At 45.6% G+C, this 14358-nt stretch overlaps 1 protein-coding gene across 1 annotated transcript in view; it reads left to right on the forward strand.

The window, feature by feature from the left end:
- The window catches only part of Col4a4 (collagen type IV alpha 4 chain), a 133021-nt gene extending 121953 nt beyond the window's left edge, over positions 1 to 11068 (forward strand). The window contains exons 44-48 of the mRNA XM_052192370.1: positions 879 to 1004; positions 5871 to 5987; positions 6860 to 7048; positions 8708 to 8994; positions 9374 to 11068. Coding sequence (XP_052048330.1) covers positions 879 to 1004; positions 5871 to 5987; positions 6860 to 7048; positions 8708 to 8994; positions 9374 to 9637 — 983 coding nt within the window. The 3' untranslated portion in view covers positions 9638 to 11068. The remainder of the gene's footprint in view (positions 1 to 878; positions 1005 to 5870; positions 5988 to 6859; positions 7049 to 8707; positions 8995 to 9373) is intronic.
- The last annotated feature ends 3290 nt before the right edge of the window (positions 11069 to 14358 follow it).

The following is a 14358-nucleotide window of genomic DNA, read 5'->3' on the forward strand; positions in this document are numbered from 1 at the left end:
ATAATACAGATATCATAATCTTTACCTAAAATCCAGCTAAAATGGGGGAGGTGTCTCACCTCTGTAATACTAGCACCTGGCAGACTGAGGCAGGAAGGTTCTTTGACAGAAATTGCCATGGGCTATGTTGTTTAGTGAGATGCTACCTCAAAAAGCCAAAACAACTGAAACAAACAATAAACCAACTAAGCTCCCCCAACCTGCCCTCTTCTTGGAAAAGCCCAGGTTATCCTGGGAACGTAGGGGCGATCCCTGTGCATCTATCTCAGTAGCCTTGTGGCAAAGTCAAGTTTTGCATTAAGCTGGGCATACTGTGAAAAGTTCTCTGGGTCCGTGTTGCCTTCAGGTTCATGCCATGTTTCACAAAAGCTTAAATTTCAAGCATCTTACAGATGTCAAGTCCATTCTGTAAATGCAGAGGAAGTATTGTGAGGGTTAATACTCTGTGGTCATGGCTACAGTTTCTCAGATTTTCTTTCTCCATCATTACTATTTAAAATTATTAAGCATGTTTGCATGAACTTTGAGAAAACTGTAACTAACCAAATGGTGTGTTCTTAAACCTTTCTTTCCTTAGAATCTATTGCATGGATGAGTTCTTTGGCTGTGGATGTAACTCAGTGGCAGAGCATATGAGTATCCCTGGGCTCCCTAAAGCTCAGCTTAGGATATTCCTCATTATACTGAAGCTAGGTGGATTTGCCTAGGATCAGTTTCCCCTAAATAATTCAAGATGGCCAGTGGCTCTCACGCAGTCATTTTTCCATCTTCAGTGAAGATTCTTGTTAAGATTTTAGCACTGTGTCAGAAATCCATCCTTTACCAGAGAGCCTAGAAGGAGCTGTGAACCCATTATACAGCTGTGATTCCAATCGCAGGTGAACCCGGGCCTCCTGCAGATGTGGATTCCTGTCCTCGAATCCCAGGACTTCCTGGAGTGCCAGGCCTCAGAGGATCAGAAGGACCTATGGGGGACCCTGGACAGAGAGGCCTGCCTGGACCAGGTATGAGCTTCCCTTGAGTTCACTGCCAAAATGAAAATCTAGATGTATTATCATATTGTTGTCCAAGAGGAATCTAAATAGCTCATGATAGCAAATCTGATAAACTTCCTTCCTCCTGTGTGTGTGGGTGTGTGTGTGTGTGTGTATACACAACTGGACTCTAGATTCACACATCCTTTCTATCCTGCTGTTGCACTTCTATTGAAATCTTTTAGATTTGGACAGCTTATGAAAGGTGTGCTTGGCAACCCCATAGCGCATCAGAGTAGGTGTCCTGCTCTCCTAAGCGCTGACTTGGTTTTATTTTTTTTAAAAGATTTATTTATTAATACATGTAAGTACACTGTAGCTGTCTTCAGACACACCAGAAGATAGTGTCAGATCTCATTACGAATGGTTGTGAGCCACCATGTGGGTGCTGGGATTTGAACTCAGGACCTTTGGAAGAGCAGTCAGTGCTCTTACCCGCTGAGCCATCTCTCCAGCTGGCTTGGTTTTAAACAGCACCAAAGCAACAACAACAACAACAACCAACAGAGCAAAGGAGAGCAATGGAATTAGAAGCAGAGGGTGCAGAAACAGCTTGACAGAAGAGAAAAGGAAAGGGGCCCCTCAGAAAATTGAGAAGGAAAACACAAGAATGTTTCTACCTGTTGGCAAAGGTGACATTGTTCCTGGAACTGAGCTGATGAGAGTTGCTCGGTCACTGTCAGGGTAGGAGGACCGTCATCTGCACACAAACCAAACCGTCCTGGCAAAAAGGATTCTGCATGGCGTTTATTTTCTTCTCGCACATCCTGCCCACATTGGGTAATTCATGCTGAGCTAGGGAGCCCTGGGCGTCTGGAAAGCACAGATCTCTTCAGACCAGTGGCAGTGGCTTTGAGCATCTGTGTGCCCAGTACCAGAAGGAGGCTCGGGGCCAGCGCCTCTTCCTTCCTCCACTGCCTGACTGTGACGTGGTTCTTTTCTGGGAAGTGCCAACAGCTGTGGAAGTGGAATGGAATCTTGTGTCACTTGTTTTCTTACTGCCCTAGAGACCAGAGTAGCCTGGGAGCGGGCTTCTCATTACTCACTGTTGGATCTCCACAGGGTTTGGGGTCATGAGCGGTGTCTGCTAAATCCTTGATGGAGAGGGATACCTGATGTCCCAAGTGTCCACTGCAGTGTAGAGAAACCTCTCTCAGCCTAGTGCTGTTGACTTGGGGACCAGGTCGCCTGCTCTGTGAAGGGCCACTCATTGTGGGGAGTTGAGTAGTGTCCCTGATCTATCCTAGTATTGAGTATTAGATGCCTAACCTTGTGACAGCCAAGAATGCTTCCAGATGTTATCAAACATCCCCCTGGGGAACAGAAACACCTAAGGTTGAGAACTGTTTGTGGAAGGACAGGGGGTTTTTGGAAATCTCTGTCTCTCTCACATACACATATACACACACATACACATATATATACACACACATACACACACACACATACACACACAAGCGCTTGCTCCATCTCCCCTTTTTCTTTCTTTCCTCTCTCAACTTCCTTTATGTTATTTTTGTATGTTTGTTTGCTTGTTTGTTTTTGAGGCAGGGTTTGTGTAGCCCTGGCTGTCCTGGAACATGCTTTGTAGACCAGACTGGCCTTGAAATCACAGAGAGATTCCGGCCTCTGCCTCTGGAGGTGTGTGTCACCAGGGAGGCTTGGAAAGTGCTTTCTGCACAACCATGAGAAGCTGAGTTGCATCCCCCAAAATCCATGTAAAAGAGTGGAGAACAGCAGCCAGTGTGCCTGGATCCCAGTGCAGGGAAGCCAGACCCAGTTAGGAGCCCTGGGGCTTGTGAGACAGCCAGTCTGGAAAGGCAGGGAGCTCCAGGTTCCGTTATAATCCCTGTCTACAACCCAAGTGGAGGGTGACTGGAAGAAAAATGATTGTCAAGGAAGACTTCTGATCCTACATACTCATGCACAATGATACACATAAGCAGGTGAACACACACACACACACACACACACACCTCAAAACAACAACAAAACCAGCAAACTTAGAAAAACAAAGTAAACACAGCTGGCTGTGTATCTGACCACCCTTACTTGTGCACGTTTTTAAAGAGCCTGTCCCATCACTCTGTTTTTGCTAACTGCTGGTCTTAACATGACACCAGTTCTGTGTCATTACATATTTTCTGACAGTATCTTCTGTGGTAGCTGCAAAGTATTGCATTATTTGATTAGGCCATAACTCATTTAACCACCACTTTCATGAATTATTTATTAACTGTTTTGCTGCCAACACTCTGCAAGAAATACAAGAATCCAGCTAGGCCCTGCGCTCAGATCAGCAGGCCTAGGAAAAGTGAAGGTCCTGACAACTGCCCTGAAGTCCAAAAGGCTAGCCTGGGCAACTGAACTTACCTGGAGATAGGAGAGAGCCTGGGATTTCAAGCCTTCTGGAACTTCAGAATCCCTCCCTTTACCCTCCTCCCTGGGGAGCTTTTAAAAGCACATATTGCTGGTCCCAACCTAGACTTTCTGACTTCTCAAGTGTAGACTGGACTGTGAGGTTCATGTTTCTTAGCATTCTGGGTGCTGCTGCTGTTACTTTTCAGTCTGATAAGACACTCTTAAAGCACATCTGCCTGGTTGATGAGCATTTCATACTTAAGCATCCATGGTTATATCAGAAGGGAAGTGTGAGGGCTACGAAGGGACACTGACATTTGACTGCACTGGCTCTCAGTCTCCTCACACAGAGGCTGATTGCGAGACTTGTTAGTTAACTGTCATCAATGACATCACAAAGCAACAGAATGGGCAGTAAATCTGTTTGTTACGGTTACTGCAGATATTGGTTCCTTAATATAAATTCCTTGGGTACTATTTATGGTATTAAGAGTCAGCAGAAGGAGGCTGGAGAGATGACTTAATGGTTAAGTGCTTGCTGCTGGGAGGCAGAGGCAGATCTCTGGGTTTGAGGACACCATGGCCTACAGAGCCAAGTTCCAGGGCAGAAAGGGCTACACAGAGAAACCCTGTCTCAAAGCAAGCAAGCAGGCAGGCAGGCAGGCAGGCAGGCAAACAAACAGAGTTATGAGGACCAGAGTTCATATCCCAGCACCCATACTGGATAGCTCAAAACCACCTTTAACTCCATCTTTGAGAAATTCCTCTTGAGGAATCCATATACTAGTTACTAGAGCAAAACCCAGGCAGAGCCTGTACTGGAGCAGCCCAGGGAAATGCTCTAAAGGGAAGGAGGGTTTTAGAGTCACACAGGGCAGGAAGTGACGTCTGCCGCCCCTCATATTGCTAGCTTGCCAAGCCCAGACCCTGCAGCCTTCTTCAGGGCAGGGCTGATGATGCTTGATGGGACCGGATTTGGACTGGTTATTTGTCAGTCCCTTTGTTTTCTGGGTTCACCCCTGTCACCATCAGCAAAGGAATCCTACCTCCCATCTCCTTTGGCTGAAGGGCGGGTGTCCAGCTATGTTCCTATTTGCTCAGGTGCTTGTAGCAAATGAACAGAGCGAGAGCTATACAAACACCCCATCCCTCTGGAGGCTCTGGAGGGAAGTCTCAGGTTAAGGCAGCCACAGGTCGGTTTCTTTTGAGAGTCTTTTGCCCGTGGCAGCCTTCTCTCTGTTCCTATCAAGATCCCAGTCCGACTGGGTTTGCCTGCCCTAAGGACCTCAAGTTGCCTTGAGAATATTATCTTTAAAGATACTGTTGCCAAATACAGATGTTCTAAACCACTGGGGGTTAGGAATTCAATGTGAATTTGGAAGACGGGTGGTATACACCAGGCAGTGATAAACTTATTCAAGGAAGGACAAGTATCATCTAGGAACATGGAGAGGGTAAATTAGTCAGCAAAATGGGTCTAATGGCATAAACAGCCACACATGGATGCTATCATGACCCCACTGCAGTTAAGGAACTGGAGGAAGAAAAAGGATACTAAGCAGTTAAAATACTGTGCAAGAATAGTGTGGCTATGCCAAGATCCACAAGGATCTATCTGAAGCTTGTTAAGAGCTGAGGCAGGGGGATGATGGTCCCTTGCTTTCAGGTATGTGCCCTCCATGCCTGCTGAAGTCTCTCTCTCCCTCCTGGAGTAAATGCATCCTGAGCCATATATGGTTGCTATGAAGACTCAGGTGATAATTCGTATGAAGGGGTTAGCTTGAAACCAGTACATCATAAACCCTTGACAACTTATCCATTCTTGGAAATCAAATGCTAAGCTGGGCAGTGGTAGCATACCCTTTAGTCTCAGCACTAGTGAGGCAGAGATTTGTGGATCTCTGAGTTCGAGGCCAGCCTGGTCTACAGAGCAAGTTCTAGGACAGCTAGGAGTACACAGTGAGACTCCCATCTCAAAAACAACCACCAAACACCACAAAAAAAAAAAAAAAAAAAAGAATCCTAATGCATAATGCATTAAACTCATTCCTCCACTCCCCCATCCAGATTTTAAAAACATCATCATGAAAGAATATTTGAACATAAAGGCATTATATGTTCAATGTTTTCTAAAAGCAAAAAATTCAAACCCCCAAATCAAACCAAACCAAACCAAAAACCAACCAACCAACAAAAACAATAATGAAGAAAATGCGGTAACTTTCAACACTTCCCTCATCTAGAGCTACAGATATGACCTAACTTTTTACTTGACCATGTCATAATCTAGGTCAATTTGTTATACCTTTCAGGACTTCCATTGCCCCAGTTGCTTGGTGGAGGTCATAAGCCAATGCCATGCACTTGGGTAGACTAAACGAGTAGACCCAATGTCATCAAAGGGGGGAGGAGGCTGAGTCATATCATGGGATGCACAGGCTGTAGTCACCACTACCACCATGAACTTTCCTGCAGGGTGCAAAGGAGAGCCTGGCCTGGATGGCAGGAGGGGCCAGGACGGCATCCCTGGATCTCCGGGGCCTCCAGGACACAAAGGTGACACTGGAGAGGCGGGCTGTCCTGGAGCACCAGGTAAAAGTTCCCTTTCTTCTCTCTCCTCCACCACTGCAGTCTTTGCTGTTAGCAGCGTCTAATGTGGATACACACAGTTTTACCTTGAATACCAGCTCTGCAACTACCAGGAGGGCTTTTCGTGTTTTCTCTTTTGCTAAGAAAGCCCCAATCACCCAGGAGGTGTTTTTATCCTTAGTAAATGTGTGGGAGGGGCTCCTAAGACACCCCTTTTCCACATAGAGGTGAAAATCTTGGACTGCTTTGAGCCTCTCTGATGAGTCTATTTGCATTTGCCCTGCACACTTCCTCCCATGTGCTTAGTGTGCATGTGTGTGTGTGTGTGTGTGTGTGTGTGTGTGTGTGTGTGTGCGCTCACGCACATGTATGAGCATGGTGGCTCTTCTGCGCTTGCTCTCCACCTGGTTTTTCATGCTAGGTTTCTCACTGAGTCTGGAGCTTGCTAACTGGCTAGGCTGTCTCAGCAAGGAGTTCTGAGTATCTTCCAGTCTCCACCCCACCAACTCTGGGTTCTGGATGTGGTGGACTTTAATAGAGTTCCCGGGGATCTGGACTCCTTGTTTTGCTTAAAGTGATACCAGCCCTATGTGGGTCACTGGTATTCTGCATCATTTAGGGAAATTGACAAGGAATGGAGACTACATGTTTAATTCTGAAGCAATTAAAAACATGTATTTTCAGTTCTCAGTTGAGATGTCAGCCTTGTAGAAGCACAAAGGCTTTGCTGGAGGAGTTGTTTTTTGTGTACTATAGACAGGGGTAGGCTGGAGGGGCAGGCTGTGTCCTGCTTCCCCCTTTCCTGATGTTGAAACAGAGATACTCAAAAAGTGCTTATTAAATGTGGGCTTTGTTAAATCTTTTCTTTTCTCTAGGCCCCCCTGGTCCAACTGGTGATCCTGGACCCAAGGGGTTTGGCCCTGGATACCTCAGTGGCTTCCTCCTGGTTCTCCACAGTCAGACAGCTCAAGAACCAGCCTGCCCTGCGGGCATGCCTCGGCTCTGGACAGGGTACAGCCTGTTATACATGGAAGGACAGGAGAAAGCGCACAATCAAGATCTTGGTATGGATACCCCAAGAGTAAGCTGTCATGTGCTATATGGGGGTCATTCCTGCTGTGGCTCAGAGAACAAAACCTAGGAGTTGATCTTACAGATTCATCAACTTCTTAAGTACTAATCTTCTACAGCTTTACAAAAAACAAAACAAAAAACAAAACCCAAAAAACAAAAGTCCTGTCATCCTAATCCTCTTGATCCTATTAGGTGCCACAGGGGCTTATTCTGTGCCTGGTTATTATTTACCTATTTATTACTGTTTTTTTTTTTGTTATTGTTGCTGTGGTGGTGGTGGTTGTTTTGTTTTGTTTTGTTTGAGACATAGTTTCACTATATAGCTCTGGCTGACCTGGAACTGTGTAGAACAGGCTGGCCTCAAACTCACAGAAACCTATCTGTCTCTGCTTCCTAAGAGCTGAAATTAAAGGTGTAGGACACCACAAGCACGAACCTTGATTGTTCGTTTTGTATTCCCTTTTAGTACTCCTTCTGCAGTGGAAGTGATGTAGCTTTGCTATAGAATGTGACTTTAGTAAATGTAAATTATTTAATTGGGCATGAGGAGTCCCCATGATTCAGTATGGAGTAGTTGAAGGCAGAACTTACTGGGTTATGCTATAGAACTGGCAAGCATGGCTTTTAACCCCGTTCTGTTTTGTTTGGGACCACAAGACTTGAAGCATCAACTCTCCGTGGTCCTTCCCATCTTTCAACAGCAGATTTGCAAACTGCAGAACTCGATGTCAAGGCATATGATGACAGTGGGAGGGATGGTGGAGACAGGGAGCATGTCTGCCAGTCGGGGCAGTGGGCAGCTAGGTGGGTCTTACAGCCAGGCTGGTCCCTATCTAGTAAGAGGAGGACGATGTGACAGGCCGATAAGTGACAGATGTTCAGATGCCCCGTCTTTATTTTCTGCTTGGAACTGCCACCACACTGCCTTCCTTGGATGCCTAGATTCTTTCAGGATGGGGTGGGGGGGTGGAAAGAAGAAGGGATGTTTGTCTTGAGCCTGCTTTCTCTCCTCTCCTAATATCAGGACTTTGTTGCCCTGGTTGGGTTGGAACACTATCTGAAAGTTCTGTAGAACCCCTCGGTAAAACCGAAGCCCCTTAACAAGAAAGTCGAAGCCCACACCCTGTGGTCTGAAATATCTCCAGATACCAGAAGATGAAGTCACACAGATGCACTCTCCCTGGCTCCCACAAGCCACCACTGAGCTCTGAGCTGGTGCTCTGGGCCTCTGGCTCTCTCCATCTCAGCACCTTCTTTGAATGGTCACCACCATCTCCAAACCTGGTTCCATCTTTTTCATCTTGGATATCTCAGCTTAGAATAAAGTCTAAGTCATCCTTATGGGAGTTTTGGGCAACCCTCACTTCTCAACCACAGGGCTTCTCTGTCTCCTCAGTGACCATTTGTTTGCTCCTTGGTCCTGAGAAGACCTGAGAAGACCTGAGAAGAAGAATATCTGTGCTCATCTCTAGCCCTGGGTGGGTTGTTGGGCTCCCAGGAGAGGGATGGATGATGGACGCTGGTCCACAGATCAGGGAGGTGGCCAAAGCGGCAGTTGGCTCTGGCATGGTTCTCCACAGGTGTCTGTGGGAGTCACTGGCTGCTTGCACACAATAGTCTGCTCATATACTGTGTATCTTCTCTCCAAGGTTTGGCAGGTTCCTGCCTTCCTGTGTTTAGCACGCTGCCCTTTGCCTACTGCAATATCCACCAAGTGTGCCACTATGCCCAGAGAAATGACAGGTCCTACTGGTTGTCCAGTGCAGCTCCTCTTCCTATGATGCCACTCACAGAGGAAGAGATCCGCCCTTACGTCAGCCGCTGTGCAGTGTGTGAGGCCCCAGGTCAGGCCGTGGCTGTCCACAGTCAGGACCAATCCATCCCACCGTGTCCGCAGACATGGAGAAGCCTCTGGATTGGATACTCCTTTCTGATGGTGAGTCTCCCGTCCTTGAATCTTATTCCTGTCTAGATAGTAGTACTGTGTAGAAACCAGAGGATACGAGGTCATCCAAGCTACTGCCGACTATAGACTGCTGAGATTTAGGGCCATCATTATTGCTTTTATCTTTTCTCATCAATTATTCTTTTGGTAAGCCTGGTAGATGGATTTATTTCAGCCATCAGTGGAATTGGCTCTACTTCACATGCACACCCCACACACTTCCTACCGATCTTCGGCAGATTATAAATTGCTCTTTATGGAGCGACTTAAGAATTTTAAAGTAGAGCCAGACCTGGGCATGCCAGGTCTGTCCTGATTCTGTCCTGGTGGTCTGGAGTACCTGATCCCTAATTCTTTCTTTTCTCGGTAGCACACTGGAGCTGGGGACCAAGGAGGAGGGCAGGCGCTGATGTCACCTGGCAGCTGCTTAGAGGACTTCAGAGCTGCACCATTCCTTGAATGCCAGGGCCGGCAGGGAACCTGTCACTTTTTTGCAAACGAGTACAGCTTCTGGCTGACCACTGTGAACTCAGACCTGCAGTTTGCCTCTGGCCCGTCACCAGACACCTTGAAAGACATTCAGGCCCAGCTGAGGAAAATCAGCAGGTGCCAGGTGTGCATGAAGCAGGGCTAAAGAATTCAAAGGATGCCAACAGGCATCAAGGCAGACATCCTATGGAGGACGAGTTTCCCCAGCTATTCCAGCAAACTCAGTGGTGCTTTCTCCAGACTCCTTCAGCCATGCCTTGTCCAGGCATGGTTATTCCAGGCCTCCTCCTCCTCTCCTCTACAGATCAAGCAAACACTGTACACGTGGAGTTGTTTGATCCCATCACCACATCCTTTTATTGAGATGATGGGAGAACAGGCTTTATTTGAACATGTGTTAATTTCCCAGAAAAGCAAGTGAATGACAAAGACCAGATTATAAACTTCATTTATTGGTCGACAGACTCTCAAACAACTGAAGTCAATTATTCTGTAATCCATTGGGCTTTTGGCTAGATTTTACAGGAAAAAAAACAATATAAATAGGCCAACAAATGAAGCGATGAAGTAGAGATTTTTCAGTGCTTCAAAATGATTCCCTCTTTAATCTATTTTTTTAAAGGCAGGCACTTTAAATAATTGTGAGACCATGGCCCAAAGAGGTTTTTAAAAAGGAGGAAGAAAAGAAAACCAACCTTTCTACACTGCCGGCATTAGCAGATCATTTCAAAGCAGAAATGGCTCATTATGCAGGAAGGCCTGCAGTCCTGTATTCCAGAGCCTCGACATTAGCATAAACACTTCACAGATGAATATAAAACATTATGTTCTCTTCTGAATTTTACAGAGAATGGAAATGCCTACTTTGGCAACCCCTTTGAAAAGTGGCAATTATAGAAAAAAATATATTCAATAAGGGATTAGGGGCCTAAAAGCTATTAATGAATATTAAGGTACTGATTCACAAAAATTGACTCCCCATCCCAGGGAACTTGCAAACAGACCACTTTTCCCCAGTGGGGGGCCAGCGTGTCCTCCTGCTAATGGGACTGACGCCACATGGGGCTTACTCAGGCAAGGAGAGCCTGATACAAAGCCACTAGCTCTCCTTCCCAGGAGAACCTGCAAGGCTCCTCCCTCCACATGGATAATGGCGACTCACTCCGGAAGTGACAGGGCTATCATTATGCACTTGGGAGAAAATTAAGGGCTGACTTAATTAAACTTAGGTAAGAAGATTCATTTATGTCAGGGTCACCCCACCAGGAAAGCATGGGGCTCTTTTGAACAGAAACAAAGATGATAGCCAATCTGAATTTTGTGTTCCTGTGATTTTTTTTTTTTTAAATGGGAGCATCTGTCTCTCCAATTTTCAAACATTCTTTATATTGTATTAGCATCATGGCAAGACAGCTGTTTGACACTGGTACTTAGCAGCTCCTGTACACGGACAGAATCCATGTCAATTTGCAGTGACTTTTCTGCATACCAAAAGGTCTGCGCTTGCTATCAAGTCGGGGATGCCTACAAATCACAAACTGAAAGGTTTGCTAGAAAAGATTTTTTTTTTTTGAAACTCACCTTCCTCAGCTAAAGTAAAATTGTCATTTAAATGGAAAGGAAGGATTTTTTTTTCTCTCCCCCTGAGACAGACACTCATGTCAGAGCTCACTTTTCAGTGCACTTAAGAATAATTGAAAGAAAAACTCAATTAAAAATTGGTTTCTGAGGCTGGGGAGGTGGCTCAGAGGCTGACAGCACTGACTGCTTTCTCTGAGGATCTGAATTCAGTCCTGGTACCCAGGTCAGCTGGCTCAGTCACCAGGAGCTCCAGTTCCCCTTTCTGGCTCCCACATGCAAAGACACACCCACAGACACACTCATACACATAATTAAAAACAAAAGTAAACAAGAGTATTTCTAAGGTGTATTTCCCTTACCATCAGTGATGAACTCCTTCATGCAGAATACATTTAGCATTTTGTTTTTCTGTAGGCTGTCTGTAGGATGGCAGTTTAAGAGAACTTTCTGATAAATAACATCTATTTTATTTTATATTATGTTTTAAGATGGCACCCCAGATTGTAGTTTGAGTTGGCCTGGAACTTGCTATATAACCCCACATTGTTCAATATCCTGGCAGCTGCCTGGATCTCCTGAAGTGCTAGAAGTCCAGCCTTTTAAAGAGAAACACGGTTTTTGTTTTTCTTTCAAGACATTGTCTCTGCTTGGCCTGGAACTCGCTATATAACTAGGGCTGAACGTCTCTGTTTTAACATAAAATATTTTCTTGATGTCACACAAGTTTTCCTATTGACTCATCTGATTTTAAGTTCAGTGCTGTGCATGTTAAATATTTTTGATGTCTGAAATCAAAGCCCATTTCTTCTTTATTTACATTACTCTTACGTTTCCAGAATCTATATCTATCATCCTACACCAGGCCTCCTGAAATTTCATCATGAACTTGGCCTGAGAACAAGTTCCAGGAAGAGTTGGCTGGGAATAGATGAACTGTTAGAACACACATGCATTGCCACATAATGTTAAACCGTTCAGCCTTGTTGTTAGAATATTAACATGCATGCTGGGGAATCCCCTGGGTATATGCCCAGGAGTGGTATAGCAGGATCTTCCGGAAGTGTTATGCCCAGTTTTCTGAGGAAGCGCCAGACTGATTTCCAGAGTGGTTGTACCAACTTGCATTGGTTGGAACTGGAAAATAGCATCCCAAGTGAGGTAACTCATTCACAAAAGAACACAGATGGAATGCAGTCATTCCTAAGTGGATATTAGCCCAGGAGCTCTGAATAACCAAGAGACAACTCACATGTCAAATCATTCCCAAGAAGGAAGGAAGGAGAGAAGTGGGAGGGGGTTGATTGGGGAATGGGCGGAGGGAAGAGGGCTTATGGGACTTACGGGGAGGGGGGAACCGGGGAAGGGAAAATCATATGGAATATAAACAAAGAATATAGAAAAAACCAAGAACATTAACATGCTTCAAGTAAGTTATGACTAGTTGAAATAGGAGGGCAATTTGGCTACTTAAAATAGTGAGCCTGAAGGAGTTCAAAGTACAAGACCCCCACGATCCTCCTGTGAACAGCACAAGGATTACTGATGCATTTAGAAATGGTCCAGAAGGCTAAACAATAGGAAAAGCATTCTTGAGACAGAAGAGCGTGTAGTCTTAAAGATATTTCTCTTTCCACCTGGCTGTATATCAATGTTTTTGGAGCAGCCTTGCTCAGTGGGGACCGTGAACCAAGCTTTGCATTTATCCTAATCCATGACTGTGATGGTCTTATCTAAGCGTCCTTTTCAAGACCTCCACCCTTCGCTGGCTGGAATGTGCCTAGATCCCTATGGGAATTACCTTGAGGCTCCATACTAGAGCACAGATGGGGTGTTTCCTTCTGGCTTCTCGTTCTCGGTAAGTGGAAGCCACCCGGCATCCAAGCTTCGTGAAGTCGCCTCTGCAGACTGAACCTCACGTCCCCACCCGAGTGGGTTGGTCTCCCTCTCCATGCTTCTAGCTCTCACACACATGTCCACCTAGCCTCTCACAGGAGATGTCTCCAGTTTGGAATTCCACTCATCCTCTAAGTTCCATCCAAGTTAGACTGTTTGTTATCTTTTGGCTTAAAAATCCTGAATGACCGCACTGCCTGTGGAGTCCAAAATGACTTCACACAGGGTAAGAGGTCCATTGTGAGCTGAGGCTCATTGTTGGAGAGCCTCTTGTGAGCATAAGCTGCACACGGCTCTGCGGACACTCACATACCTTTGTGTCTGGGGCTCGACTTTGTGCTGTCAGCATCCTCCCCAGGGTTCACCTAGGTAGACACACATTGGTGCTAGCACAATGGATTAGTGACAGGTATATGAACTTCCCAAAGAGATTGGGGGCTGTCTCCTCTCCATTACTTCTCTACTGTCTCTGGACACTTCTTTCATTCCGTAGTTAAAAACTGAAGCCCTTGAGGGGCAGGGACCATGCTTTGCTGGTGTCTGGATGCCCATCAGTAGCACGCAATGAGCTATTATCGGCTTGATTGTTTCATTCAGTGACAATTTCCTAGGCCTTGGTAAGCCTTTGATGCACAACTCTGCAAATAGGATCACATTGGTAAAAGGGTGACCAGCATAAGCCTGCCTTACTTCAGAATATCAGAAAGTTAAACATAGCTACACTCCCATAATCTCTTAATACAATTATTACCGCAATGCCAATTGGCAAGCACCGACCCTTCCTCACTCCACAGTTAATTACTTCTCTATGAACTGAAATTTCAGAAATGACGAGATTCGCTCCTAGATTTGGCAGAAAGAAGATCCTCTGTGGAAGTGACACGAGGATTCAAGCCGCAATCTGCATTTCCTCAGGATTTAAGGGCTTCTTGGCATCAAGGCCCTCTACGCTGTCTGTGTGTTTTAAGCACTTAGAAAAAGTCGTCAGAATGGCTCATGAGAGCTGTAGTTCATCAGAGTCTCCTTGGCACTTCCTGCAGGTCACCACAAAACAGACCATTCTCCTTCCTGATCAGTATTTCCATGAGCCCACTGGAATAATTTAACAGGTGCCCCTCTGATTTGGTATGGCTGTCAGAATAGTGGAAAAACGAGGACTTGTGAATGGGTTGGACCCAGATTTTAATCCAGCCGCATCCCCCTTCAGCTGCATTGCCATGGGTGAGTTCTGCTAAACTGCCCTCATCTATAAGGTCAGACATTGCACTCATGCTGAGAATTTAAGTTGGATTATTATCTACTTAGTAGGTAGTCACCCTTCACTAAGCATGGGCATGTCTTCTATTTAAAATAAGGTATTTTAATATGAAAATTATTTCTTGCTCCCCTCAA

Source organism: Apodemus sylvaticus, chromosome 9, assembly GCF_947179515.1.
Source record: "Apodemus sylvaticus chromosome 9, mApoSyl1.1, whole genome shotgun sequence".
NCBI classification, from domain to species: domain Eukaryota; kingdom Metazoa; phylum Chordata; class Mammalia; order Rodentia; family Muridae; genus Apodemus; species Apodemus sylvaticus.